Source organism: Haemaphysalis longicornis, unplaced genomic scaffold (genome assembly GCF_048455015.1).
Source record: "Haemaphysalis longicornis isolate Haplotype H1 unplaced genomic scaffold, Haemaphysalis longicornis Haplotype H1 scaffold_5, whole genome shotgun sequence".
Taxonomy (NCBI): Eukaryota; Metazoa; Arthropoda; class Arachnida; order Ixodida; family Ixodidae; genus Haemaphysalis; species Haemaphysalis longicornis.
The window spans coordinates 64,343,073-64,367,937 of record NW_027526385.1 but is presented as its reverse complement, the minus strand read 5'-3'; the positions used below and the strand labels follow the sequence as shown (position 1 = coordinate 64,367,937).

General features: G+C 47.8%; 1 protein-coding gene across 1 annotated transcript in view; it reads left to right on the top strand.

The window, feature by feature from the left end:
* LOC144138331 (cytochrome P450 3A24-like) overlaps positions 1-24,865 on the top strand; it is a 50,814-nt gene that overhangs the window by 5,889 nt on the left and 20,060 nt on the right. The window contains exons 2-8 of the mRNA XM_077670560.1: positions 1,448-1,544; positions 3,984-4,036; positions 9,248-9,344; positions 10,371-10,496; positions 12,531-12,774; positions 21,383-21,513; positions 22,360-22,456. Coding sequence (XP_077526686.1) covers positions 1,448-1,544; positions 3,984-4,036; positions 9,248-9,344; positions 10,371-10,496; positions 12,531-12,774; positions 21,383-21,513; positions 22,360-22,456 — 845 coding nt within the window. The remainder of the gene's footprint in view (positions 1-1,447; positions 1,545-3,983; positions 4,037-9,247; positions 9,345-10,370; positions 10,497-12,530; positions 12,775-21,382; positions 21,514-22,359; positions 22,457-24,865) is intronic.

Genomic DNA, 24,865 nt, shown 5'->3' with positions numbered 1-24,865 from the left:
ACTCCACGTACGTGGATTCATAGCTCTCAACCTCCTCTCGAAACATACTGTACTCTGAGCTTCTCGAACTTCAAAACGACGCCCAGCCAACACCTCCTTGCACAGCTTCGTTGTTTGTTCACCGTGCGCTCCTAAGGCCAAACGCCCTACCGTTTTCTAGTTCACTTCGAGGCATTATATAGCTTATGATTTTTAGCCGAGTATTTCACCTTTCTACCTTTTGCGTTAGGAGCTGTGTATGGAATCTATCTACCTTGCGTAAATATAGATAGGCAGGGCGGGTACATGCTGGAATATTGGATTGCGGGAGCAGAAAATGCGCGAACGGAGCACCCATACCCTCATCTAACCGCCCATTGGCGATCGTGTGAAGGCATGGCACGTGTTCAGCTCGAGGGAGTTATTTTCAGTAGTAGAAACCAGCGCCTGATGGTGCTCACTGACGCTTTTTTAAGAAACGACATTCTTTCTTGGGCTGCCTAAACGCAGAAAGTTCGGTTTGTCTGTATTACTGTTTTTTCTGTTCGACTGCCCGGCAAAAACACATACAATAATTAAAGTATCAGACACAAAATAGGTATCATCAGGACCGTTCCAAGCTGCTGCCATCACTGAAACTGGCCACGAATACAGCACAAGGGACACCAGAAGCATAATTGCAGTAAAATATACGGACATAACCGATACTACCCGGGTTTTTTTTAATTAAAAACGCATGTCTTGATTTTTTTTTCTTACAGAAAACGAAAAATCTACCCTCTAGAAACAGTGTGCAAGAAAGAGGACATACAATCAAACACTGACACGAAACGCGTTGGAACCAGTTGCTCGAACGAAAACTAAAACAACACGGGAATAAAAAAGCGTGTGATGTCCCAACAGACAGCGGACGAGGAACAAGGAGGGGGAAACTGGGAAGATTGAATTAAACAAACCTCTTTTGCGAGGAGCCAGAACGGAGGAGGTTGTGGGAAGCGGAAGAGGGAAAATTTTTTCGCAAATTAGCGAGAGAGAACGAGTTGCATGGGAGTTGCAGGCATATGCAGGATTCGTCGCCGTGGTGTTTTCGTCCTGACGTTCCGAAAATGAGCGAACGGTGCCGCATTTAAATTCGTGAACGCAAGCTAGTCGCAAGAAAAAATTTGGAACAACAAAAATTGCAGAAGAAGAGAGAGAGGTATAACAAACATTTTTGCATTATTTCCACCAATTATATGCGCAAGTGCATGCCCCAGGAAGCGAAACGAAACGATGTGAATAACAGTTGCGGTCACTACTTTTCGTCCACTCCTCTTATTTATGTACAAATACTGTAAGGCGTGTGTGGAATAGTCTGTCACATTTACCAAGACAGCAGACCATGATGTTTTTTTACACAGTTCTGCAAGTGAGCCTTGTCATTCAGTGTTACAGGATGTTGTAACAAGACTTTTGCCCCTTTTTGCAGGTGGCGTAAAAGAACGTTTAGCGTTTTCAAAGACCGAGGAATTCCGGGTCCCGAACCAAGTCTAATATCTGGAAACTTTGACCAGATATGGAACGGGGTAAGTGCATGTAGTACGGGTGCCGCACTGCAATCACAAAAAAGAAAATTGGCGCAGCTCGCAGAAGTGGTGTAAGGCTGGAGAAAGAGCAGAGCAGGCGGCCCCTCTTCCTTCTTCCTTCGTCGGAGACCCGGATGTTGGGAAATATGGTCTCCGGATCGGAGACCATATTTCCCAACTTGCCGCTGAAAGTTCCCTATGACTGAGATGCCCGGATCGTTTTGTCCCTATAGCTTCCACATCTCTCCCAAAGTGAACCGCGTCAGCACGCTCTAGAACCCGCGGCGACCAGTTTCGCGAACTGGGCGTTCGTGCTGACCGTTTAGGGCGCGAACGAACGTGAACTGGCGAGGAGAACAGTACACGAGAGGTCACGCCACAAAGGCTGGGCAGAGTGTTCTCCAAGGTCGAGCCCGCCGACGCTGGGGGCTCCTCCCGGCGCCCACGCTCCCGTGCGCTTGGTATTCTTGCGGGCTCTGCACGTGGCGCAAGCCTGAGCGAAGCCTGGCCGACGCCGGGCGCTCCTCACGGGATGCACGCCCACGTGCGCTAGGTATCTTTTTGTATTTTATTCTGGTAACGCTGGACAGTGAACCTAAAAGCTTGAACAGCTCCGCTGTTAGAAGGTGACGTAAAACACTGAGTCTGAATAGATACGTTAAGCAATATGATTTAAATTTTAAAGTGTATACTTCATTAGTATGCATTCGTCTCCTGTGTATGATCCAAAACCGTTGGAAGTTTTGTCCACGGCTACGCTCGGCGTTAAAGTAAAAGTGTCCGCAGACTAGAACCAACCGTCATCCCAAGAAGATACTTCAACATCGCATACACACAAACCTGACTCTGAGCACTCAAGCACTTCTTATTGGCTCTGAACGCAAAAGAAATAATGTCCCATTGAACTAAAGTAAGAAACCAATTCAACATTGGACGGGGCACGCTGCGGGGCAGAGTTGTTTCTTTGGTGCCTGGTACGCCGCTGATCGGCGAGCGAAGGCCCGTGCGGCACGTGCAAATATGAGACTCGGTTTACCAGGGGTGTCATCGAGGGGATGACCAGCGAAACAACAAAATCTTCGACCGCGACACAATCCAGTTTTAGGGGAGAAGCACCTCAAGGCCGTGGCTTGCCCGGCTTCCGGCGTCCGTACTCATGGCACAGCACCGTGTAAATCGTAATATGTGTGAACAAAAGGTTCACAAAAGGGTAACAAGAACAAAATAAAAGGTTCACAAAAGGTTAGAAAGAGAGAGAGGGGAGGAGGGAGAGAGAGTGCTCCTGGAGGGCCGTGCTACGTATGCGCGAGAAGCAATAAATTGGCTTGGATTGGATTGAAATAGATTGGATTAGACTAAATCGAATTCTGTTGGATTGTATTGGATTGGGCACTGTTTTAGCAGCAGTAAGAACTCTCACAGGTAATTTACGTTAAGCGATCCCCAGTGCTTCGCCCACTCGTCATGATTCACATTGTGGGGATGCGTGAATTTTTTTTTTAGCTAAAGCTTTCTCAGTACGACCGATGGCGTTCTGTCAAAATACCAATCCATTTCCCTATTTTACGGTTAGTCGACTGAAAACGTCTGATAAGATCAGCGGGCACACGGTGCATTGCGTGAAACCGCGCTTCCATTGTGTCAACACGGTTACTTGAAAATGGGAAAAAAAGAGGACGGCTCTAGATGAGACAATACACGCCTATATCATCAAAATAAGGAAAGAAATATCCTACCTGTGGCTTCGAAACCCCATATTAGTATACATTTCGATCATTCGTAGATGCGTTTACTTATATATAGTGCGTTTTTCGTTTGCGATTTGGGTGTTTGATAGGGCGGGCTTAAATTTAGGCAAAGTTTGGATGCACTTGTAGATTTCGCGTTTCTCTCAACTTTCTTTAGAAAGGGGTGGTGATTTTTTCAAGTTGCTCTGTGCAATCACATGCGTCACCTCGACGAGGGCGCGCGCTGAGTTTCTTTGTGTTTTGTTTCTGAGGCACGAGGTATGAAGCCGCATGTGTCACTTAGGAAATTGAAATTTATGCGCCATGTCACTGCTATGAGAAAATCCGAACAACGCCAGCTCTGACGGCGGTTTTGCGCCAAATGAAAAGTTATGGCCTTCACTTTACAAAGGTTCTGTTTTACTGAAGACGGGTCCCCGGACCATCCTCTTCTTTTTGTGTGCGAACCAAACGCAAATAACGCCGCAACTATTCTAATAGATATCTTCGGTAGGTATGAAGGTTCATTGTTTGTCAATGATGAGCACGCGTTATTCACTGCCATGGTATCGTTCGTGGTGCCCAAGTCTTACGTCGTTCTTGCCACGAGATTTTGTAGACGTGAAATTTGTGCATTTTTCCTGTTTCCTAAAATATTCTTGTTAAATGAGTAATTCAATGTTGTTACCTTATTTTACAACTTCACCAATAGGAAACCTTCAAAGTGCTGGATGAGTGGTCGAAGACGTACGGCGATATGTACGGGTAAGATGCATTTTATCATAGGGTAAGCTGCATGTTCAACAACTAACAGAAAACAATGTGAACAATTTTGTCACTTCTTTGTTACTGTGTTAAACACGCAGTTTGTGCTCAAATGCCAAACAATTATTTCAAGAAACTAGCATGTCGACAGCATTACCTTGCAGATTTGTCTGCGTTGCGAAAACCCAGCGAAATGTCACCTCTTTTTGGAAACCTTTATCTAAGACGCCGTTACTGTACGCGCATGCACAAAAGTTTTAAGCAAAGGAAAACATAATTTGTGCGAGGTAAAACAAATCTCTGTGTATTTCTATGTAAAGCAAATCCAAATTGCCCCTGTTTATTGCGCCGTAACGTAACACATCAGCTCGGTTGTCGAAGGGCGCCACGCTAGAAATATGGGTTATCTTTGCAAGGTACAAACAACTATCAAAAGCCTATGTATGTTCACTGAGGACGCAGACTTCTCCGAAAGGCTTTCAACCAAGCCTATCACGTACCCACCGGGACCATTCTTCGCCCCCAAATTTAAGCATTTCATTCCTCGATTGCGTCAGCCGCTACTCTCTGTTCATTTTCTCATCGCTCTGTCACCACAGCGATCCACAGAAAAGCTCAGAGCCACATGAGAGAGAGCACGTGGACAGAGCGGCCTTCGAGAGCGGAGAGAGCTGCCTTCGCAACGCTAATTTAAACGTCGGCGTGGAGACGAGTCTAAACGCGAGACCCCAGCTGCCTCCTCTTCGAGCTGCCTCGGGAGTTTTGGCACCGCTTGCCCACTGGAAATTCATTTACACCCTTTCTGTCTATCACTAACAGCCTTACAGCCCAACAAAAACAAGGAAGGGACCTTTGTACAGGGTGAAATTAACAATAAAATAGCCAATAGAAGATGTTCGTGTTTCTTCTAGGGTGTAAGGGTGTTATAAGCGACAAAATACCTTTGAGGTTGTTTTTTTGTTTTTTGCTTGGGTGTAAAGGGTGTTGGTTATGGACAGTGCTTTATACCGTTAAGGGTGTAAATCATTTTACTATGTACGCGTTGTACGAACTTGTCTGCAGCCAATGCGGGCGGCGATAGAGGAACGAATAGGAATGCTTGACAAGATGCCGATTCTTAACGAAATGACAGGGTGAAATTCGTAATAAAACAGCCACTAGAAGATTTTTGTGTTTTTCCTAGGGTGTCAGGGTGTTATAAAGGACAGGATGCCGTTGAGCTTGTTTTCCTATGTGTTTTGCTTGGGTGTAAGGGGTGTTAGTTATAGACAGTGATTAACACCCTAAATCATTTTACAGCGTACGCGTTGCAGGAACTTGTATGCAGCCAATGCGGTGGCGATAGAGGAACGAATAGGAATGCTTGACGAAATGCGGATACTAGTAAGTAAAAACAGGAGTGACTCTCAGACAATGCCGCTTCTAAAACGAGGGAACGAGGTCACTGGTATTGTTGGTGCACTAAGCCCCGCTGGTCCGGTGTACGATGGACGAGCGGCAAACCTTATGTGGCAAACTTTTGATCACGAAGCAAGACGTGTCCATCAGCCGAGAACCAAGTCCGGAAGAGAGGCTGACCCTTTCTGGAAATATAGCCAACGAGGGATTTGTTATGGGCTAGTTTGTAAATTGTAACCTAAAAAACACTGCGCTATACCATACGCGTGCCGTTGGGTATCATTGCTCTTCGTCCACATAGACTTAGCCCAGCGTTTTCTTCATGAGCATTCCCGAGCATCCACCAATGTATCTGCAATCAAGTGTTCCATTTCTCACCCCTTGGCCGCCATTCTGTTACGCGAATAATCGGCCTGTTGGCAGTGATTCGCATTACATTTATCACCCCAACCCCACTTTGCTTCATTTTTGCTAGAATGTCTTCGTCCTCAATTTGTTCCATGATTCACGACGCGGTTCTTGGACCTCTAATTGGATGCCTAGAAATCTTGTTACCCACGCTCATTGGTCCGACAAAGTTTTCGTCCAAGGTTCTGAGTGAGGCTGCTGTAGCTCCTTCAGCGTATGTAAACTGCGGAAGTGCACAATAACTTTACACAATAGGAGGTACAATACAATGTAATACAATATAATATAATATTTCGTTGCATACAATATAATACGATATGTATACAATGAAATATTTAATACCATACAATACACTACAATATCAGTACAATAAATTTATATAGCTTTAAGCTCTGTACTTCAATATACAGAACAAATGCAGCTATTCCACTCTTATTATGCTCCTAATATCCTTCTCAAGATTTCAATCTGCCCTCGACCAGAATTTATAAGTGCTTCGTTTTTTTAAATATTTTGCAATCTTTGAAAGTGTGTTTAGCGGCATGTTTACTAGAATTACTTATGATTCCCTTGTGTTTATGTTGCCCGTTACCAGTAAAATGAATGCGCCCGATGCTAGCCTAACACGAAACAAATACAATCAAAGCTCGGTAATTAGAACTTCAATAATTTGAATTTATGAATAATTCGAACAATAAAATTTCGTACGGCCAAGTCCCCATATTAGCCCATGTATTGTAATGCCCGTTAATTCAAACGTGAGGACCCGCCGCGGTAGCTCAGTGGCTAAGGCGTTGCGCTGCTGAGCACGAGGTCGCCGGCTCGATTCCCGGCCGCGGCGGCCGCTTTTCTGATGGAGGCGAAAAGCAAAAACGCCCGTGTGTACGAGATTTCGGCGCACGTTAAAGATCCCCAGGTGGTCACAATTAATCCGGAGCCCTCCACTACGGCGCGCCTCATCGCCTGCGTTGCGTCGGCGCGTTAAACCCTACAATCAATCAATCAATTCAAACGTGAGGGGCCTTCGCCACTAATAATTCGAACTACGCGCCACCACGCCGGCACCTGGGAGCCTGCCGCCTGACCTGAAAAATGGCCCCGCTGCCTACACACGAAGCTGAGTCTGCTTCAGAAGGGCGAGCACAACGGAGATAGAAATTAAGTCACGTAGAAGCAATGTAACACCCCCCTGGCAGATGTTTAAAAGAAGTTTCCTTACGACAACGCCGATGCAGACGCGAGTTCAGGGTATGGGGCGTGCTGACAGATAGCGTCATTTGTGGGGTCAGAAGCGTGGAACCTGTCTCTGCCAGTGACCACGAGGAGGTGACTGACGAAGCGCCAGTGCCCCAGTGCGGCGATCGCTCGGGTGTACTTACACAATGGAATGCCCCCAGCGTCTTCTTCAGTTTTAAATCCAGAGCATTTCTTTAACTCACGATGTCACCCGGCGTTGGCGTGCCTCGGCGTCCGCAACAGCCGTTCCAGGTGCGCCCTCTCCCCCACTCCTCCTCTCCCGCATCACGCTACCCTCCTCGCTCTCAACAACAGGTCCGCACCCCTCCCCCTACACTATATAAAAAATAATCCTTACCGGCGCCCGGTTTCGATCCCACGACCCTGAGGGCGGAACGCAAGGTACAAGGTGCTCTACCCACTGCGCCACAAAGCCGACACAGAATAGAAGGCTACGAACCCGCCTTATGTCCTTGACTCATTCAAATTACGTCAAGAAGCTGCTGATACAACGCATTCACTACCTGTGGGCGGAACGCGAGGTACATGGTGCTCTTCCCACTGCGCCACAAAACTGACACAGAATGAAAGGCTACGAACGCGCCTTATATCCTTGACTCATTCAAACTACGTCAAGAAGCTGCTGATACAACGCATTCACTACCACCAACTCCCCAAACACTAAACGTTAACGCAATACACCCACCCCCTATGCGACGCATTTACTCGAGTCCCCCTCGCGGGGAGATGGGCCCTTTTTTTAACACGAAAGTGCTGTGTTTCCGGGTACACAGATTTCGATGACGTCGTATCCAACACAGAAATAACGCCAGCACAAAGAACACAAAAAAAAACGCCAGGAAAGGTTCATTGACGCAGATGGTGCTGTCATCTAGGAGAGGTTAAGCGAAGTAGTGCATCACGATGCTAACAGCGCCGATAGTTGGCGTGAGCTGCGTCGTAGCTACGCCGACGTGCGAATGGCGCGAACGCCGACTGATTTGATGCGAAGAGAAACGCCAGCGGGTAGCGGAACGAGTTCGAGCGTGCACGGTTTAAGCGAGAGAGAGAGAGAGACAGAGAAGGCTCTTTATTAGAAGAGAAAGCCGAGATGTTTGCCAGAATTTCGACACCGACATACTACTCGACTGGGGAAGGAGGAGGGGGAATGAAAAGGCCCCATAGATTACAGGGCACAAGAAAGAAGAAGACAGAGAAGAAATAAAAGAAGACCGAACAATAAAAAAATGACGTCCAGTTTGTGAGTAGTGGGATTAAAAAGTCTGTCTTCTAAACACTAAATCACTGCAATCACGCCAATCTCGCCGAGATAGTCGAACAACGCCTCCAGTACTTTGCGTTGAGCTGGTGGAGATGGCCACGCACCAACAGTACTTTCAAGGTCAAGCTACAAATTTTTACTCTCGCGTTCCTCAAGCTGAGCTTGTCGCAACGCAACCGTCTGCCGTACACGCAACTGTACAGGACCGAAGTGTTCGCACTTTTCCTGAAGCGACCCGCTAGCAGGACTTCGCTCGCTAAGCACACCGACAAGACAGCCGCCATCCCGCAAATCATGCTCCGTCCGAAATCTGCAGATTTCGCTGCACATTTCACTTTCGTGCTTTACCGACTCATATGACAGAGGAATCAACCACAGTTTTTTTTTTTTTTTCAAAGTTTGCCCTGCGGCATTAGAGATGGATGAATTTACAGAAACACGAACGAGTTAGTTTCGTGTACAAAGTTCAGGAGTTGTCGGTGAAATGGTCCATGCACCCAGCGTTTTAGGTCAGGAGGGCTGCCAGGGTGCAGAGAGACCGTTTGCACAAAGGTACCGCAGGCGAACCTGATGCAATCCCCAGGTTTATACGATGCAAAAGGCAGGCCTTCCGCTCGCGGCCTTTTTCGAGCATCCAGTTGCGTGCATGTTATATTGTTCTACAATCACATTGTAGATCATTTGTAGTTGATTCATCGTTAGTTCGAACTTTCGTTAATTAAAATTGAGGTTCCGTACCCTTGCAGTTCAAATTAACGAGCTTTTAGTGCCTCCAAATGTTCATATACTGCTATGTCAGGAGTACAAATACTGCGAATTGAAGTAATATAACAAAGCACTTCATGCTGTTAAATATTATCTGAAGAATTTGTTATCGGCAAACGCAGGTTTTTTAACGGAGACGCTCCCTTCCTCATGGTGAAAGACTTGGAGCTTCTGCGACGCGTCTTTGTTGAAGACTTCGGACTGTTTACAGAAAGAGGGGTTAGTACAACTATTTGTCAACTCGCAGTTATTGACCGCTTTTCTCTAAAAAAGTAAAAAGAAAAACGACGAAAGATTTTTTCTAGCGGCGCACACAGCTACAAACTGGCCCCACCTTCTCGATTGAAAGCAGTGAAGTTTTGTGTAAGGGGACATTGCAAAGGAAACTGAGACCTTGCTGCTGAATGCGTAGCGTAATGTTTAGTAATACCTGCTAGCAAATTACTCTCAGGGGTGAAGTCGACCCTACAAAGTTGTCTTTGGCACCAGCTGTAAAATTATCCTTGGCAAAACAAAGGACAAGAAACTTTAGTAGCTGGGAATGGACAGTTGCGCGAAAGTTTCAAAAGTTCGTGCGGGCTTCGTACGTCCACCACTAAGGGTGTCCCATTCGCCGTTCATTCTTGTTAAGCCACACTTATAAGGCTAGTTGTCTATATATTTTCCAAGTCTGCAAAAAAAAACTCCCGTGGTTGCACGTGTCTTTGAAGCGCGAAGCGTTCAATAGAGGCTTTGTAAGACGAACGTCCAATATGAGTGCTATTAACGTGCGGTCACAACCAGAGTCAGAAGCCGCTCAAAGCTTAATTACGACTACCACCTCATACTTATCACTCGCTCGAAAATGCATCCCGAGCAGTTCAGTTAAAAGTAAACACCATTTGGAAAATTTAAACATCACTTAGGCCTTAATCTTATGCCTCTTAACACGGCGATTTGCATTTCGAGTAGATCAGAGATGTAGGTAGCATTTGCAAAATCACTAGAGTCCAAATAAACTGTGGGCGTGACTGTCTTTCTTAGGTATAGCCTCTGTAGACGCTCAAGAAAAAAACTTAGCTTATATCTTTCGAGTAAACTATATGCCGCCTAGATATTGTGCACTAAAAAATTCACTTGCCACCCATTTTCAAGTTCTGGATGTCTCAATATTTGTTTTGTTTCCCTGAAAACCTACGAGCATGAGACACAATGTAACGCGTGCTCAAATGTCCTTTACCATTTCTTCTCACTGCCCGGCAACAGGAAATATGGCGAATGTTGGCACAGAACAAAGTGATTCGCGACAACGTCACCTTCTCCAAGGGCTACCAATGGAAATTCGCAAGGCGCTCGACCTCCATGGCGTTCACGGCGTCAAAACTGCGACCTGTAAGCCAAGTTCCTTATACTCAACCAGGGAAATGAAGAAAACGCTACAAAAGCTTCTCCCAACGACTTTCCCCTACCTCTATTATAAACCACATCTGTTCAGTTTTTATTAGTTCCGAAAGTAATATACGCCTCTGTGGAAGGTTGGCCTTGAATGACCCCAGAATCGACACGAATACAATCTCGCCCCCATATAACAAACAGATCGGGAAGCGGCAATCAGTTCGTTGTATCCGTTTTTCGGTATTTGAACCTAAAATGTATGCGTACAAATGGTAACGGGAAACGAAGATTTGTTCTTTATAGCGCGAATTTCGTTAAAACCACGTTCGCTATAAGTTGGCTGTGCATGCAAAAACCAAAGTGAACGAAGGGGAGCCAGGAGTTAATCAAAGCATGCCGCCAAGGTATTAGAGGTGAATATTGATTGGCAAGGTTAACTAATTGTGGCATTGTGATTTATTGTAAGGATTAATAACGATTTCGTGGTGGATCAAATGAATTAGGATGAATAATGATTCATTAGTAGTTGACAGTAGCAATTAATAAGGTGGGATGACGGTGAAGTAGGGTAATTAAGGGTGATTAGGATGTGCAAGGGTGGAGATTAGGCAAATTAATGAAACTCTGCAACACCTCCTAGAAACGGTTTCAATCTTTCCTTCGCGTTGCGAACGCTATAGTTATCGCCAGCACAGAGCGGTCCTGCATGATTTTCTCGTCGCAACAGATACGCCTTCCGTTTCTGCTTTTCTTTTGTGACATTCTTTTTGGAAGTGGCTATGGAACGCGTTGGTTGCTTCAAATGAAATAAAGCCGGAAAACAGCCGCTTCGTGGCGGTAATTGCGTAAGGAACACCAAGACCAGGAAAGAGAAAAAATTCTCAAAAATCTTTTGAGCAACTTTCTAACTTATCTGCAGGGCACAGAGCAGTAATATTTTGTTGCGGTACATTGCGACCCATATTTGAAGTACTGGATGTATTGGTTGACTATGCTTCAGGCATTGAGAGTTTTAAAATGTTAAAATGTAGTCCGTTTCAAATAGCTTAAAATAAGTTCACATAGATAGTATTGATTGAGCCGGATTACAGTGGTGTTAAGGGGGATTACGGGAGCACTCACATGGACAAAAGTGTACCATGGGGTATTAACGTGGATTAAGATGAATAATGTGGATAAAGCTGAATGGAGGTGGATTACAATAAATTGGATGAAATATCAAAGACTAAGGACGACAAAATATATGGCTGCTGTGTCGACGTATGCACGTGTATTTACCGGAGTATCCGTCACAATGGTAGGCCATCCTTTACCCTTCGAAGGACACCTAACAACTTCTGTGTAGTGAGACGTTTCTAACGGAAGGACACGATTCGAAATTGCCGAAACAGATGATAATCAATAACTTCGACAGCTCCCTTTTGGCGGCTGTGGCCACTCACCTGACGTTCCCTGTCCATCTAGCGCTACCGTTTGCTTTTCCATTTTGTTCTCCCCCTGTGGCTCCCGCAATCACCCGGAATTCCCCAGTAATCCATTTGAAGAACGGCGTTCTGCTCTAAAATGCGCTGCCGTGAATTATTTCAAGTTTACGTTGACCGTCGCTCATCCTTTCACCATCGCTAATCCTTTCACGTTGACCGTGGCTAAAGCAACAATGGTCTTGTTAGCTGGCTGCCGCCCTGACCACTCATTATTGTCAATGTCGACACCCGTGGCAAGCTTTACCAGGTGTTCATCACGTGGAACACTTCTCGTCACTTCATGTATTTTGCGACGCACTCGCCACTGCTTTCATTTTCGTGCATTCCTCGCTATCTATGGGATCCGTCAAGTTGTGATCTCCTTGCTTCTCAAGTAAACCTTGCGTAGCTGCCGTGGCTATGTAGCTATTACTGTGGCGACACCGCGAACGGTGGCCACGCCCAGTTGGCACTAAAAATCTTAGGTTTATCTGCTACCGTCCATTAGAACACGTTTCTACATCCTATTCTACAATATGGAATCACGTGATTCGTTTCAACATGGCAGATGGTGCCCGGAATGAGCGAAGCAGTGGATCGCTTCCTCAACTTGCTGGAGACCCGCTGCAGAGAGGCCGCTGATGGCGAGGCGGACGTCTTCCGCCTCTTGGCCCCGCTCGCCTTTGACTTGGTTGCCGAGACTGCTTGCGGTCTCTACCTCGACGTGCAGCACAAGCCGAACGACGAGTACTTCGCCTCGGCCCGTTCCCTGCTGCTCAATGTGGTGGAGAATTTCTACCAAAGAGTTGGCCGTGAGTGATTCTAATGGCATTATGCGACAAATATAGCGATACGAGATGGAACCTTTGGTCCACATCCATTGTAAACTGTAGAGCATGACACATGGTGCTACATTATAGAATCGCGGCGGCGATAAGCACGAAGCGTGCCGACTAAAGTGACTCGGAAATTAAAAGCCTAAAACTTCCGGGAAGGAAGCGTACGGGCAGTGCACCGTGCCCTTCAAAATTTGTAGCGTCTCGCGTGGAACCGATGGAAAAAGTGTGACATGCGTGCTTTGTTGTCTCACTTATCAACCAAAAAGAAGACACACTGTGTTACAAAAACAATGCACAGGCAGGAAAAAGAATCAAAGCAGTGATTTATAATGCCTAGTATGCGGAAGTGTCATCGACCCCGGAACACATGTTATTACGCGTGATGCTCCATAGAATACCTGCTGAAATGTTATGCGTTGTCCCGGTTCATGTAGAGGGCCAGGATGAAGGAAGTATAGGTGTGTCTAGGTTCGAAGAAAAAGGTCTGCAGTAACTGATGAAGGAAAGAAATTACCTCACCTTAATCACGTTGAGAAAGACTGGCGAACGCAAAACTCTTGACTAAAAAGTGGGCTGCAATGATGCACTTCTCTGAAATGGTGCTTCGAAGAAAGTGGGTAAAGGCTAGCCTTCTCGAGAGACCAAGAAAGGGTTGCACTGTGTTTCATGGCACAAAAAATTATGCTTAGTTCCAATAAATAACCAAAAAACAACAACTTGTCTCGAACACAGAACTTTAAAGACAGACCTTGCAGCGAGAAAAGTAAAAACGAAGGCCTTTTTTGTACCGTTTGGTCAAATTGTAACGAAAATTTATTTGTTCCCAGCTAGACCCTTGGTATATTTTTTGCTTAGCCAGAAAAAAAACTGCCTAAATCACGTTATATTTTGGGTACCTCGATCAGCTTCAAGTCTTTTTGCCTTTGCTGAGATAATAACGGCCTCATGGGTTTTCTGTACACGTGACTTGAAATTAATGGCGCTGGGTTGCAACTGCGCTTTTCGATTGTTTTTTTTTTTTTGCTGTTCTTGAGTATAGATATGACACTTAAGTTTGAAGGGTTCCCTGGTAGAATTGCAAGGCGTCTACGATGGCGACTTTTACATTTTTACTATCAAAAGTTGAATAAATGCAGACATCCTTTCCTCGTGTCTTCAAACTGGTGTAACTTGAACATGGGAAACACTGTAGTGCTGTGGGGAGAAGCCTGTTGGTAGAACGTACTTCGCTGGGTCACTAAACAAAATTCACTTGCTGCTGGTCCTAATATTGCTGTTGAAGAAAATTGTAGTTTGAATGTGTACCACGAAAAACATAGTTGGGTCTTAGGTAATTACAAAACCAACTCTAATTCGCGCAAAGTGTTGTACGTTAATGTCGGGGTTCTTACTCTCACTTTAAGTACTTTATTTTTCTGCGTAGAAACTCAGCAGGATATTGTCACGAAGACAGGGACGATGCAGTGGTGTTGAATGAGAAACACGTTTATTGGAGCGAACTTGTGCTCCCCTAACAACTCAAAAGAATACAGAGGCGGCGAAGCAGCGGTCAACAAAGTGACTTTCACAGGCGAGTGTCGTCGAATCGAATGCCCCGGCGTCCGCACTGCAGGCTTTTTATCTTTTGGCGCGCGTGGTTCTCGAAACGTCGATTCGCATCGAGAACATAGTAGATCCAAGAAGATTATTCTGGGCTGTTCACGTTAGATCGGAATGCTCTCCCTATCACAACAGATAACACATGCGGCACAGAAAGAAAGAATTTAACACGCGCTTCCCTTGGCGCAGAGATAATACAGACCGGCGCAGCCGGGCGGTAAAAGCAAAACACAAATAAACAAACCCAATGTATGGTTGGCGGCATTACCCCCCCCTCTAAGAGTGCATCGACCCGATGCTAACATAAGCGACAGTCCGAACAAATGAAAATAAAAGTTCGTCATCGTCCGTAGAAAGGTTTTAAGCGAACCACGTGGACGACTTCAGGCCGCGTGCGTCGTCGTGATGTGCCGGAGTCACCATCGGGGATCACTTCGTAGGTAAGTTGGCCAACACGTCGTAGAATCTGGTAGGGTCCGAAATACCTTCGCAGGAGCTTCTCACTGAGTCCGCGTCGTCGGATGGGAGTCCAAACCCACACACGATCCCCTGGTTGGTACTCGGCGTCTCGGCGTCGGAGGTTGTAGCGGCCCGCATCCACCAGCTGCTGGTCCGTTATACGAACTCGAGCGAGCTGGCGGGCCTCCTCCGCACGTTGAAGATATCCGTGGACGTCGGCGTTGAGGTCGTCGTCTTCTACGTGCGGAAGCATGGCGTCGAGCATCGTAGTCGGCCTTCTACCGTAGACAAGCTCGAACGGCGTCAGCTGTGTCGTCTCCTGGATAGCCGTGTTGTACGCAAACGTGACATACGGGAGCACTTCGTCCCAAGTCTTATGTTCAACGTCAACGTACATTGACAGCATATCTGCGATTGTCTTGTTCAGACGTTCTGTTAGTCCGTTCGTTTGGGGGTGGTACGCCGTCGTTCTTCGGTGATCCGTGTTGCTGTAGCGTAATACTCCTTGCATCAGCTCCGCAGTAAATGCCGTTCCGCGGTCTGTGATTAGGACTTCCGGGGCTCCATGTCGCAGCACAACCTGGCTTATAAAGAACTTCGCCACTTCTTGTGCAGTCCCCCTCGGAAGAGCGGCGGTCTCTGCGTAGCGCGTCATGTAGTCTGTCGCTACGACAATCCACTTGTTCTGTGATCGTGACGTAGGGAACGGGCCTAAAAGGTCCATTCCAATCTGTTGAAATGGTCTCGATGGGACGGCGATCGGTTGCAGAAGTCCGGCGGGTCTTGTCGGCGGCGTTTTTCGTCGCTGGCAGTCACGGCAGCTCCGGACGTAGTGGGTGACGTCAGAGGTAAGGCCGGGCCAGTAGTACCTCGCCTTGATTTTTCCGATAGTGCGGGCTGTGCCCAGATGTCCGGAAGACGGGTCGTCGTGGCACGCTTCCAAAATTTCGTCACGAAGGTCCGCGGGGATGACGAGAAGGTAATTCGCTCTTGTTCCGGGGCTGAAATTCTTCTTCACAAGGACGGAGTTTCTCAGGCTGAATGCTGGTAAACTGCGTTTGAAGGTCCTAGGAACGGCAACGTTGCATCCCTCGAGGTACTCGATTATGACGCGTAAGTCGGGGTCGGCACGCTGCTGGGCGGCTAGGTCGCTCTCCGTCACGATCCCGAAGAACGCGCTGTCTTCATCAGAGTCTTGTGGTGGTGGGTCGACGGGGGCGCGGGACAGGCAGTCGGCGTCGGAGTGTTTCCTGCCGGATTTATAAACGACTGTAACGTCGAACTCCTGCAGGCGCAAGCTCCACCGCCCAAGACGGCCAGAGGGGTCCTTCAAATTGGCGAGCCAACACAGCGCATGGTGGTCTGTTACAACCTTGAATGGCCTTCCATACACGTATGGGCGAAATTTTGAAATCGCCCATATAATAGCCAGGCACTCTTTCTCAGAGGCAGAATAGTTTTTCTCCTCCTTCGACAGACCACGGCTAGCATAGGCGATTACCCTTTCGCAGCCGCTTTGCTTTTGGATAAGGACGGCACCCAAGCCTATATCACTGGCGTCCGTATGCATTTCCGTTTCGGCATTTCCGTCGAAATGAGCGAGCACGGGCGGGCTTTGCAGGCGTTTTTGCAGCTCGCCGAATGCTTTTTCTTGGTCGTTTTCCCAGCTGAAAGGGGTGCTATCTTTCGTCAAGCGCGTGAGTGGCTCTGCAATGCGTGCGAAGTTTGCGACGAAGCGCCGGTAGTATGCGCACAGCCCGAGAAATCTCCGCACGCCCTTCTTGTCTTTTGGCCTTGGGAAGTTCGCAATGGCTGAAGTTTTTGCCGGGTCAGGTAGGACTCCCGCGGCGTTGACGACGTGGCCCAAGAACTTGAGTTCCCCGTATGCGAAACGGCACTTTTCAGGCTTCAGCGTCAACCCCGACGTACGAATGGCCTCGAGTACAGACTCCAACCTTGCAAGGTGTTCGTCGAAAGTTCGGGCGAATACCACTACGTCGTCGAGGTATACGAGGCAGGTGTGCCACTTAAGGCCAGCTAGCACAGTGTCCATGACTCTTTGAAACGTCGCTGGTGCTGTGCACAGCCCAAACGGCATCACCTTGAACTCGTATAGGCCGTCTGGGGTTATAAATGCAGTCTTCTCTCGGTCTCTCTCGTCCACTTCAATTTGCCAGTAGCCGGTCTTCAGGTCCATCGATGAGAAGTACTTCGCGTGGCAGAGGTGGTCGAGGGCGTCGTCGATTCGGGGGAGGGGGTACACGTCCTTTTTCGTGATTTTGTTCAGTCGCCGGTAGTCAACGCAAAACCTTAATGTGCCGTCTTTTTTCTTTACGAGTACGACGGGCGCAGCCCAGGGGCTTTTCGATGGCTGTATAATGTCATCGCTCAGCATGTCGTCGACTTGAGTCCGGATGGCTTCCCGTTCGTGTGAAGAGACGCGGTACGGTGACTGTCGGGTAGGTCGGGCTCCATCTTCGGTTATTATTCGGTGCTTCGCTAGAGGGGTCTGACGTAGTTTTGCGCTCGACGAAAAACATTCGCTATAGCGACGCAGCAAAGCCAATAATTTTTTCCGTTGTTCTTGCGGTAGCGCCGGATTCACGTCGAATTGCTGCGGGAGCTTGAATGTTTCTACGGGTGTGCGTTCAAAGTCGGCGACTGCGATCACATCACTTGCTTCTTGCGTTTCTTCGAGGAACGCAATTGCAGCTCCCTTGTTTAAATGCTGGTACTCTTCGGTGAAATTAGTGACCAAAACGTGAGATTGGCGTTGCTTAAAGTGCGCAATGCCTCTTGCGACGGAGACACCGCGGTCGAGAAGCAACCTTCGATCACTCTCTACGATAGCATCGATGTCAGAAGCAGCATCCTCACAGTAGACGGCGATCATCAAGCTTGCGCGGGGTGGCAGGGTGATGTGATCGTCGGCGATCCTGACAGCAGCACGGTGATCGGGGTTCGGCTGCGGCGTCGTGGAGTGATTGGAGGAAAATGTTATCGACTTGGTCTGCAGATCAATTATTGCGCCGTTGTCCGTCAAAAAGTCCATTCCGAGAATCACGTCGCGGGAGCAGTTAGGCAGAACGACGAACGCCGCAGGGTACGTTGTGCCGTCTATGGTGACGCGCGATGTGCACGTTCCACTTGGCGTCACGAGGTGGCCTCCTGCTGTGCGTATGTGCGGACCGTCCCATCTGGTCATAACTTTCTTCAGTTTAGACGCAAATGGTCCGCTCATTACCGAATAGTCCGCTCCCGTGTCTACGAGGGCGACTACGTCAAAGCCGTCGATGGACACCTTGACGTCAGATGCAGTCGTCCTCGAGTTGCGGGTTCGTCGGGGCGTCGTATCTCTGCTTGTACGTGTTGATGGTCGGGCACTGTGCATCGTCGTTGTCGTCGTCTTCTCAACGGACGTCTTGGTCAGGTCGGGTACGCGTCGCGCCGTGTAGCTGTCGTCGTGTTCAGGAGTCTCGTTAGGGCTAGGTCGGGTCGTCGGGATGAGGGCATGTCGTGAATGATGGTCGTCAGCGAGTCGCTGCGTCGTTGGAGGGTTTTCATTTTTCCGCCGTTGTGCAACTTTACCTCCCGAAGTTGCTGCTTTTAGTTTCCCCCGCGTGGGCTGGGGGAACTTCCACGTGAGAAGTCAGCAGTGCTGCGGCGGTTTGGTGACTGAGACGGGTAGGGCGACGGTGAACGGTTGAAGCGGGCTGGTCCTCGGTTGGTGTTGGAGAGGTATTCTTCGATCTCAGCAGGGCGCTGGCCGTATCGGGGGCGTGGGGCGTCGACGGAGAACCCTCGCAAACCGAGCCTCTTGTAGGGACAGCGACGGTAGATGTGGTCGGCCTCTCCGCAGTGGTAGCACAGCGGGCGATTATCGGGCGTTCGCCACACGTCGGTCTTCCTTGGCGTCTGGTATTGGTCTACAGGGCGTCGGGCGGGCGGCGTTGGACGGCGGTATGGCTCAGCCTCTTGACGACGGGTTGGAGCAGGGCGGGGTTGAAGAACAGCCGAGGAGTAGGTCATGGCTTGTGGTTCGCGGGGTGCTTCCGACGGCGTAGAAGTTCCCAGTGCGTTTTGGACTTCTTCTCGGATTACGTCGGTCAGGGAAGCCACTTGAGGTTGCGGCGTCGTTGGAAAAAGCTTCCGAAGCTCCTCCCTGACCACTGCTCGGATGGTCTCTCGCAATGTATCGGAGCTTCCATTTGCAGCACCGATGGTCTCCGAGAACAGCGCGTTGACAGGGCGGTCGTACTGCCTGGTTCGAATTTCTAGCGTCTTCTCCATCGCGGCCGCCTCAGACGCGAATTCGGCCACTGTCTTCGGAGGGTTACGGACTAGACAAGCAAAAAGCTCTTGCTTCACTCCTCGCATTAGAAACCTGAGCTTCTTTTCCTCGGTCATTTCAGGGTCCGCACGACGAAAAAGTCGCTTCATTTCCTCAACGAAAATCACGACTCCTTCGTTGGGGTGCTGCGTTCGAGTTTCAAGCAAAAGCGCAGCTCGCTCTTTTCTCACCACGGTAGTGAAGGTCTTAAGGAACTCCCTCTTGAATTGAGTCCAGTCGGTCAAAGAGCTCTCATGGTTCTCGAACCAAGTTCGAGCAGCATCTTCTAAGTAAAAGAAGACATGCCGGAACGTTTCTTCATCGTCCCACCTGTTGAAGATGCGGACTCGCTCCAACTTCTCCAACCATTCTTCGGGGTCTTCAGCGGGGGCTCCCCGGAACGATGGCGGTTCTCGGGGCTGCTGCAGGATGATTGGCGACGTTGTTTCTTGCACCATGGTGTTGGTTGCAGCGTTCCTTCTCTTGGGCCCTTCTGGCAGAAGACCGAACTCGGGCGGTAAATCTTGCAGGCGGGGGCTGGCTCTTGTTGGACTGGCTTGGCGGCTTTTCGAGGTTGTAGTGGGCATGAAGGGTGCGTACCCAGCACCTCCACCAGATGTCACGAAGACAGGGACGATGCAGTGGTGTTGAATGAGAAACACGTTTATTGGAGCGAACTTGTGCTCCCCTAACAACTCAAAAGAATACAGAGGCGGCGAAGCAGCGGTCAACAAAGTGACTTTCACAGGCGAGTGTCGTCGAATCGAATGCCCCGGCGTCCGCACTGCAGGCTTTTTATCTTTTGGCGCGCGTGGTTCTCGAAACGTCGATTCGCATCGAGAACATAGTAGATCCAAGAAGATTATTCTGGGCTGTTCACGTTAGATCGGAATGCTCTCCCTATCACAACAGATAACACATGCGGCACAGAAAGAAAGAATTTAACACGCGCTTCCCTTGGCGCAGAGATAATACAGACCGGCGCAGCCGGGCGGTAAAAGCAAAACACAAATAAACAAACCCAATGTATGGTTGGCGGCAATATTGAGTACTCTAGCTGAAGCTGTAGAAAAATGCATTGACTAATTTATTTGAGTGCCTATTTATTAAATTTAAATTACCGCACTAGCCAGATAAGATACGTTTGAGGGAAAATTGTGTATTTATCGAAATGGAACACAGCATTACTCACCAGTGGAACTTTTTTTGCGAAACTCCTTATGAATTAGATGACTCAAGAAAGGTATCCCCGAACACGTTTTTGGAGTAGTATTGAAGCGTGTTTTCTAGGATGCTTCCAGCGTATAATCCGTAAGGCTAATTTCCGAATAAATGATTGCTCCGTAATTTTAAGTTGCATTATAATACTACTGGGTGTGTATTAAAACACTGTATTTATACCTTCGCGCAATATTATAAATGTTCTTTGCCTTGGTGACAGTTTCATCCTGCTATGTATTACCGAATCGAGAAAACGTGCGCATGGTGGGAAAGACGGCACCGTACCTGCTCACTCGACAACACATGTCGTCGAAAGGCGATAGTCTTCTGTCGCCCTTGCCACGTAAATGACTGTCTTTTTTGTGCACCGCTCTCTCATGCTTTTATCCTTCCCGCCTCGCTCCTCCCACGATAAGCAAGCAGGGTGGTGTAAAAATCAAGACAATTCAATTTTATCCCGTTACACTGCTCACGGGGATCTATTGGAAATTTTCGTAACTTTTGGGCGTGAAATCCCGCCACGTGACCAAAGCTCGGCACGAGCCCTTGTTGTATTTTCGTCGGAACGTTGTTCCCCATTCGTATGTCTTTTTATTTTCTATGAATAATATCACACAGACATGTAGTTAATTGAAAAAGCACTACCACTACCAGTTACGTGCTTAGGTTTTCCGTCAAATATGCTTAATGTTTTCTTTTTGTTCCAAGATGTTTTCAAGCGTGAAATGTGTCTCCCGATTTAGTAGTTGGCAAGTATGTCTGAATCTAGGGACGCGCAGACAAGAACACAGACAAAAGACCGACAAGTTTTTTTTCTTCTAAGTAGAGCAAGAAAGGCTATCAGCTCTAAAATATTTTGCCAAATTCCACTGCGACGGCGGACATGTTATGGTCTGTACCTGCCTTAGTTTAAAGCGAAGTTTTGGCTCCAGGATGGCTTTGCTTACATCTTCTTTCTACTTCTACGCGCAGAGTTCTTCTCCGGAATCAAGGGACTCGTGCCTCTCATGGAACTTCTGGAGTCAACGTTTGGCGCGGAACCAATGACGGTGCTCACGTATAGAGCCAGGCCCATAGTAGCACTGCGTGCTAAGGATCCCAGTGTACGCTCTTTTGAACTCACGGGATACACTTTTCATATGTGCGTGTCTAAAATTATGTTAGCAAAGAGATACCTTCTGGTTATTCAAGGATGCAGAAATCTTACAAATCACAGTGATGGAAGGGAATATGTAACCGTTGCTGTTTAGGGAGGTCGTACTCAGTTTGACACCAGACATGGAATGCTAACACCTCAACGGGTTTATATTAATGTATGACTAATCACAAAACGCTTATCCACCAATGGGTACAAAAGTATCAGTATTGTTCAGCTTCTATCAGAGCCACATTCTAACCATGGTTTGAATAAGGTAAATAAAATCAACCTAAGCGGGCTGTCGCAAGTACCAGCTTGAGTATCAACCAGTGGTGACGATGAAGCAACGGGTGGCAAGTAGACATTGCTCTCGCGGACATGGCCATTATGGACATGACAAATGGAACGTAGTACCATTCCCGCCAAACTACCTGTTATTTTGTATGTATTCAGCACAGTTAGAACGGTTTATTATACAACCGACCAGAACAACAGTACTGTTCCAGTTTTATTTTTTGTTTTTTTAAGTAACTATGACTGTTTTTGCTAGAACGTCTTTATTTTATTGCATGATCAGTTCAGGTATACGTCAGACGAGATGACAACCTAAAGAGTTTGCACCCATTTTTTGCGAATATTCCGGTTTTGAATTTTATCCCTAAAAACTTGTTTTATCCCCTAACGTTCACTAGGAGTCACATTTGGTGTAAATTTCCAGTGCCGCAATTATAAAGAAAATTATTTTTACTACCCGCCAACGAAAGTTTTTTTTTATTTTATTCATACGGCGATTGTTTTCTTTGCTCCGCAGCTGGCACGTCCGGACGTAATCCAAACTCTTTTGGAAGCTAAGGTTCCGAAAGAGCTTCACGGTCACAAGGATCTTCTGAATTACAGCGATGGCCAAGGTAGCCCACCTTTATTAAATATACCAACAGGGTCCACCAAAGTATTGTAAAACAGTGTACGCAGTAGTGAGGGCTGTCTACAATTTAAGCTTTTTTGTAGATTGCTAACGCAACCCAGCCAAAAAACAGAACAGAAAATACGACAGGATTATCCTTAAGGGGATGGTACATTCTGTAGTTTGTACAACAGAAATCTCTGTCGTGCGAAAGTCATTCTCCAGTTCTACAACAGAGACTCCTGTCGCACAACAGACCATCCGGTAGTCACAACAGAGATCCCTGTTCTACGACAGATATTCCTGTTGTACAACAGAAATTTCTATTATGCGACAGAAATTTTTGTTGTGTTTTTCCACTGGGAAGGAGAATTTATACGTGAAATTAGCACAGTTTAGATGTTAGACACTGTTTTGTGGGCACTATTTCCTTCCTCGGTACACAAATAAACATTGGTAACATAAAAAAAAATTAGGAATTTCAAAATACCTGCGTCAGGAAAAAAATTCAGATGTGTTGACCATACGGGGAACAAACTCCCTCAGTTCATGAACACTTTCCCAACCCTGCAGCACACTTCTCTCGCCTTCTAGACAAGCACCGCCGCCGAAGGAGTTGTATAGGACTTTTATGTAAAAAAAAACGAGCTAAACATCATCAGTGAATGTGTCGGTGTGCCTGTGAAAAGGAAAGAGAGAGTGCAAAAATATTTTAACAGCTTAGCTGTTTAAGCTTGAGTTCCAGCCCTGCCGCCGGCGTCGCTCAAAAATTGGCGGAGCAATCTAGAGGAGGAAAATGCCAGGTCAAGAAGTGCAAAGGGAATAAGGAAGGAGACAAGGAGCCGACAAGCAGGTGTGGGGAAGCAAGCGTCGGGGATTGGCTGCGCGAAGGGATGACGTAAGCCCTGACGTGCCGGTGTTCTAATTGAGAGAGGCGGCGTACGCTCGGCGGACTAAGCGTCCGGTCTATCGTTAGGCTGGGCAGACCTGAAAAAATCTAAGTTAATTCTGCGCAAGGCTCCGCTGTTACCTCAGTCTTCGCATCTCAATTTCGATGGTGGCAGAAACCTATGCTTTCAGATGCCAACCTGCACCTTGCCTGACGCTGCCTACACCAGTCTGTAATTAAAATGAAATGTGCACGCACACAGCCAGGCGCATATCATAGCTTGAGGAATAGCTGGCTCATGTCAGAAGAAGAAGAAGAAGAAGAAGACTATTTTTCAGCATACGTTGTTACAATTCCTGCTGACGGGGCAGGAGCTAAAGGCATTGAGTGCCTGACGAGTGCTCCTGACCCTATAAAATTGTGGTGTCGATTTGTGGACAGAGAGACACTGAAGAAAAGAGAACGATCGAACGTGCGCGGGAAGAGATGACGTCAAACCTTACTGGCAACGGTGGCGCTGCGCTCGCGCAGCTCTCCGCCTTGTCCGGAACGAGGTATCTTCTCTCCTCATGACGCACCCCGACGTCCGGCATCACAACGTAAAGTGGAGCGATCTGCCAGTGCAGCACGAGTGGATGGCGAACTGCGTGCAGCAGGATTGACGGTGGCGAAATTCTGATACTGGTTGCGGAAAAACGGAGTAACAAGCAGCCATGGACTCTGCTAAAGCGAGTAAAAGTGACATCGTGAGACCGTTCAAGTGCAAAGGTTGTTTGTCACGGCGTGCAAGCTGTGCGAGAAGCGCCGTACTGCAGGCTTTGTTACATTGGGGAAGGCGTGCCCGAGCCGTCGCCTCCGTAATGAAGTGGTGGTGTTGTGTATGAGCGGCCGGCAGAAGTTGCTGCCTTGGTGTTGACGACAAAAATCCGAAAGCAAAATCTTAACTGGTCTACTGCGCGGCGAGAGAGGACTAGTGACGATGCAGAAACAGCTTACAGCAAGGCTCGAACAAAGCGAAAGCGGGATCAAATGCTGTCAAAAGAATTCGGTCTGCGCTTGGAGGAACCGCAAATTTATCCACCAAGCGCTAACGGTCAAACAGTTGTCCTAGTCCTTTCATGCGGCAGAGAAATAGTACAGACACACACAAACACTCGCTGCCAGTAGCCGCCAGTAGCGGCGCTCGTTGAATCTTAGAGAGGGCGAAAGGAGATATCAGCGAGCAGCGTTCACTGGCAGATGCACGACGCTGCATGAACAGTTTGTGTTTGCATTTTGTAGCTGCAACGGCTTGAGTCAACAACAGTGCGGTGTCCATGCGGCGGACGTTCTCTGACACGTTGTAGCAAGTCCGAGGACAGCGGGCTCGGCCACAAAGCACGTTAAGCGCTACACAAACTTGGAGCGCGCCCTGAATTGTAACAGCCTCTAAAACCAGAACAAGGTGTGCACATCGGAACGACGTTGGCGCGAACTGATGGCTGGAACGGCCGGTTCCAGCGCGAAATCCCGAGAACGGAGTTT